The 5,517-nt window shown below is 41.0% G+C and overlaps 1 protein-coding gene across 1 annotated transcript in view; it reads right to left on the bottom strand.

Moving 5' to 3' along the window:
- Positions 1-5,517, bottom strand: part of LOC105808833 (sterol 26-hydroxylase, mitochondrial) — a 33,107-nt gene that overhangs the window by 4,016 nt on the left and 23,574 nt on the right. The window contains exon 3 of the mRNA XM_012642593.1: positions 1,409-1,599. Within this exon, the coding sequence (XP_012498047.1) occupies positions 1,409-1,599 (191 nt within the window). The remainder of the gene's footprint in view (positions 1-1,408; positions 1,600-5,517) is intronic.

The following is a 5,517-nucleotide window of genomic DNA, read 5'->3' as shown; positions in this document are numbered from 1 at the left end:
CTCCAATTCTCAATCTGAGCTGTCAAGTCGAAAGTGTCCTGGTCCAGTGAAATTCTGGCACCTAAACCTTGCCCTCGGGATCAGATGTCAAGTTACAGTGGTCTTGAAGAGCAGACATTCTCTACTTTGTTCTCAGAACTTTGAATAAAAAAATTATTATTTTAGTTCTGAAACTGTCTCCCTGGAAAGGAACCAGGAAAAAGAAAGAAAAACATGCAATGGGAGAATGAATGTATGAGCAGCAAAGACAGCTAAAAGGAACCCTCCAAACTGTTCACTTTCTTTCCAAAAGTGTCAAGAATGAAACCCTATCTCAAACAAAATAAATAAATAAATAAATAAAGAACACCAATGTGTCAAGGTCATAAGTTCTTAAGTTCCGGAATGAGAGAGATCTATTCCACCATTTGCTGGTTGTGTCATCCTTGACACGTGATGCAAAACCTCTCTGGCCCTCGGTTTCTTCTTCTCTAAAACAGGGATAACAATACTGTCCAGTTCATGGGCTTGTAGTGAGGATGGAATGAAATCATAAATATAAAGAGACTAGCCTGATGCCTGACACGTCATACACACATAGTGAGTATCATCGTGGTGGCCGCCACCACTGCCACCAGAATCAATTTTAATCCCTTAAGAAGTGACTAAACCATAGATGTTGAGTAACTGGGAAGTTTGGGGAGCCATTTACTGTTTTTACAGTTCTGTTAACATCCTAGAACGAAAAGAAGGCTGTGACATACCCAGTTATACCCTATAGCATTGGGAGTGGTTTATTGCCAACGATTCCCAATTATCTACTGCTGTTGGCACATGAGCAAATAGTATACTCAGTTCATCTTTCAATTTGTCACTGCCAAAATAGTTTTAACTTTTCCAGGCATAACTTCAAGGCTGACACCTATATCTGTCTTTGTGTGTGGAGAGCACACATGAAAGTTACCACCAACACAAGTGTACAATACATAACTTGGGACACTTTTTAAAAAACTAAATTGAGCCTTCCCAACTAATATACTAATGATATTTTTTCAACTATAAGCAGGTATGTTCCATGATGATTTGAGTTAACATATTTTCAACCATAATGCAGAAAAATGGAGCTGGAAAGGCCCTAGGGACACCTTGGAGACACCCTAGTTCAAACCTCCTATTGCACAGATGAGAAACTTAAGGCCAAGGAAGGGGAAATTACTCATTTGTCCAAAGTCACACAATAGATGGGGGGGGAAAGCTGACGAATGCTCCCTGGGCTTCAGCTCATCCCAACGACTGCTCTCTAGACTGTCAGGCTCAGAGGATGCCAGGAGATCCCACTGAGCTCAGTACCCAAATGCCTGCCCTGGCCCACTGTCTTTTGACCTGGCCCTCTGGAGCTCTGTTCCAGTCCCTTCCAGCCCCAGCTCACGTGGTGAAGGGTCCGTAGGACAGACCGTGCAGGTCCCGGTGCTCCTTCCACAGCTCCATGTCATTGCGTACTGGGTACTTGCCCTCTTGCCGCATCGCTTGCTCCATGAGTGGGGCACTGGCCAGGTTCACAAACATCCGAGGCCCTAGGTAGGATATCCACATGGGACCATACTTGGCCTTGTTCAGCACCTGCAGGGTTCAACCAAAGCTGAAAAACTGGGGCCCAGCTGGGCCGACACTTCTGGGCAAGGAAATGGGATGGGGGCAGGGTGGTCTGATGGCTACACCAGAATGAGTGGGCCAGGTAATGTGCATTGTGTAGGAGGTAGGCACTGGGGTGGCCTTTGGTTCCAGGGGAAGAGCATAAAAAACTGGGCATGCAAGGAGCTAGAATATTGGGAGCAATGAATTATCTGGTAGAACTGGGGGAATTGAGGTCCTTGGAGGAATGAGTATTTGGGAAAATGGTATATGTAGCACACTGAGGCATGTTGGGGGTTGGGGCCCAGCATTTTAGGGAAACCGAGACTTTTAGTGAGGTGTGGTAGAAAGCCTATGGCTTCTTCTTCATGCTATTTAAATCTACGGCAGCTTGCTGTCAATGGGACGAAGATAAATGTCTGCGTAACCAATAAGAAAAAAGAAATACAATTAGAAACTCCAGGAAAAATAAGAAGCTAGATGAGAAAGTCGGGGTCCAAATATGAAGTACGCAATGTGGTATGAAATTTTTTTTTGAAAAATGAAAAAACTTATTCGTTGTGTTAAGTAATGAAATTCTCAAATATTTTCTTTAGACTATCTAAAGCATTTGACAATGGACATTCATAGCATCCATGAAATTGATATTGCTACAATGTTTTTAAAGCTGCTGAAAATGAGGGAGAAAAGAAATACATGTTGGTTTGGGTGGGGTAAAATGTAAAAAGAAGCCACAAATCCTGACACTAAATATACTGGCTAACTTTACACCTACAAACTGAAAGAAAGTAAAACATAGTGGTTTCCCAGGTACTTCATCTTTCATAATCTATTACTGAAGAGATTTTAAGAGGATCAGAATCTGCCCCAGCATAGAAATTAGGCCAAAGGGCTTCAGTAAAAGAGATACGAAAATTACAGAGAAGAAGTCAATCATTCAAACTATAGAAGGAAACCTCACCTAACTCATAGTCCAGAAAAATGCCAACCTTACTGGGTCTTACTATTGGCATTACAAGTTGGATTCTCCTAGGACCAATGCAACCTAACTTCCCCCAATATATCACCCAGTTGCCCAGACGCCACCCTGAGCTAATGGCTGATTCTGCCAGTTCCTAGGAAGGCAGTCGTAACAAATCCCGAACATCCACAAAGACCTGTTTCCCGCTTCTACCTCTCGGGGTCTCCTGCCAGTATGGTATGATTGTGAACAATTGATTGCACACAGTGAATATGTCTATTTTCCTTGAAGGAAAACACATTGCTAGTGAGAGTCTAAATGACACATCTCTACTGGAAGGGCAATTTATTAATATTTATAAAAATTACCAACATTTACAAGCAAAGGATAGGACATCCACATAATAGAATACTATATCACCTTAAAAAGAAACAAAGAAATTCCTTTTGTACTAATATGGAAAGATTTCCAAGATAGATTGTTAAGTGAAAAAGTATCAGACCTTTTGCCTAAGGAAGAGAGTCTAAATAAGAATATGTCGTATTTGTATTTGCTTTTCTAGAGAAATACTGCCCGGACAGATATGGAACTAATTACGGTGATTATTATGGGGAGGTGGGGGCACAGCGATGGGAGTCAGACTGCTTGATGCATATCGTGTTATATTGTTTTGAGTTTTAACTATGATAATGTATTACCTGTTCAAAAGGTTTAAAATACCTGTTTAAAAGGTATTACCTGTACCTTTTAAAATCTAAAGGGAAAAAGTGAAACAATGTTTTCTGAAAGAATACGTCACCTGCCACTGATCAGATAATTCCAGAAGGTGGGAAAACCTTACTGAACCTCTGAATTCATACAAATCCTCTTTAGACTCATAAGTGGGCCCTGGCCATATTCATTTTCCTTTGAATGAGTTTTGTTAGTTTTTCTTAAAGTTTCCTTTTTAAAAAATATTTACATTCAGGTCTATTTTTCTTTATTAAATTCCTTAGGAGACTTATCCCGAAAATAGGCTTAATGTGTGCTCCTAGTTTAGTTTAAGACATTAATAATGATCGCACATATTTCCATAGAGCTGATCATAAACCGGACACTGTTCTAAGCACGTTACTTATATTAGCTCATTCAGTCCTCACTACAGCTATTTGGAGTAGGTTTAACATTACCGCGATTTTGCAGATGAGGAAACTGAGGCCCAAAGAAATTGCTCAAGGTCACTTTACCAGCAAGTGGCAGAGTCAGGGTTCAAACTCAGACCGCCTGGCTGGAGGTCATGCTCTTAACCACTTATTCCACGGATCCCTGAGAAAATGACCATATCCTTGTAACTGGAAACAAACTTAAGGCCCTTTAAAAATATGTGCTGTTTTAAAACCACAATAACTATGCAATAACCCAGGGCTCCTCAACTGTGGCACTGTTAACATTTGGGGCTGGCTAATTCTATGCTGTGGCAGAGTGTCATGTGCATGCAGATGTCTAGCAGCATTCCTAGCCTATACCCACCAATACTCTGCTCCCTCTGAGTTGTGACAACCAAAAATGTTTCCAGACAGTGCCAAAATGTCCCCCACCTCCAGTGGGGGGTGGCGGGCAAAATCTCCCCAGGTTGAGAACCACTGCAAGAAATCCAACCTCTTACTATGTCTCTTAATTCTTTAATTTTAGAGGACTCTTCTTAAGAAATAATAGATCATTTTGAAGAAATATTTATCTGAAGTTTGGTTTCTTTTCATTATATTAAGTTCAAGTAAAATTACATTTAATATGTTATTAAAAATGTGAACAGTGGTTACCTCAGTGGCAGTAAACAATGCTTTACAGACAAACTTATTCTTCTTTTTACTGTGATTTGCTTTTCAAATTTTCCACCATGATCTTGGAATCAGAAAAAAAAGATTAGATAAATAACCGTTTTCTCAGGGACCAGCTTCTTCCCTGGAATGCAGAGCGTCTGAGACCATTTCCTGGCTGTCAGTGTGGAGGTTTCTGGGGGCATTTCTCCTTTCGTCTAGGCCAGCCTTCCTCCTTCATACTCCTCTTCTCAGTTAGTTTACTTGGTGGAACTTAACAAGGATCTACTTATGTAAGAGGTTATTTTAGAAAGACACCAGAACACTTGCTGAAAGATGTGTGCTGCGTCTGTGAGCCTACTGTTAGGTCGTAACCCGAGCCAGTTAGAGAGTTCCAGCGTTCTCAGATGGGTCTTGTCTAAGAGCCACTTCGCAGAACAGAGATCATCTTTCAGGATAAATGGGAGAGCTAGCCCCCACCTTGCAAAACTCTAAAGCCAGAGAGTGTTGAATCCATTCAACATTCATCTATTAAGCTCATATCCTGTTATTCTTATACTGTTCTAGGGGCTACTGATACCACCGTAAGCACAGCATAAAAGACCTACCCTTAGAGAATTTACTTCTTAGTGCAGGAGCCAGATAGTTGAGAATGTGATTACATATGCTCCTAAATTATTCTCTAATTAGTTTTTGGATATGTTATCCCTTCAACTAGATTGAAAATCCTTGAGAGCAGAAACCATGTCATACTTCTTTATGAACTCCCATATTGCCTGACACGCTGCTAGCAGAAATGGAAATGCTGATCTTGAAATTCATATGGAACTGCAAGGGGTCCTGAATAGCCAAAACAATATTGAAAAAGAAAAAATGTTAGAATACTTTCATTTTCTGACTTCCAAACTCACTACAAAGCTACAGTAATCAAAACGGTATGGTACTGGCATAAAGACAGACATATAGACCAGTGGAATACCACTGGGAGTCCAGAAGTAAAACTGAACATCTGTGTCAATTGATTTTTGACAAGGGTGCCCAGACCATTCAATGGAGAAGGAAAAGTCTCTTCAAAAGATGATGCTGGGGGCCGAGCGCAGTGGCTCACGCCTGTAATCCTAGCACTCTGGGAGGCCGAGGCAGGAGGAT

The sequence above is a fragment of the Propithecus coquereli genome, unplaced genomic scaffold, assembly GCF_000956105.1.
Source record: "Propithecus coquereli isolate 6110/MARCELLA unplaced genomic scaffold, Pcoq_1.0 Scaffold18, whole genome shotgun sequence".
NCBI classification, from domain to species: Eukaryota; Metazoa; Chordata; class Mammalia; order Primates; family Indriidae; genus Propithecus; species Propithecus coquereli.
The sequence above is the reverse complement of the archived record's forward strand: the minus strand, read 5'-3'. Positions and strand labels throughout refer to the sequence as shown.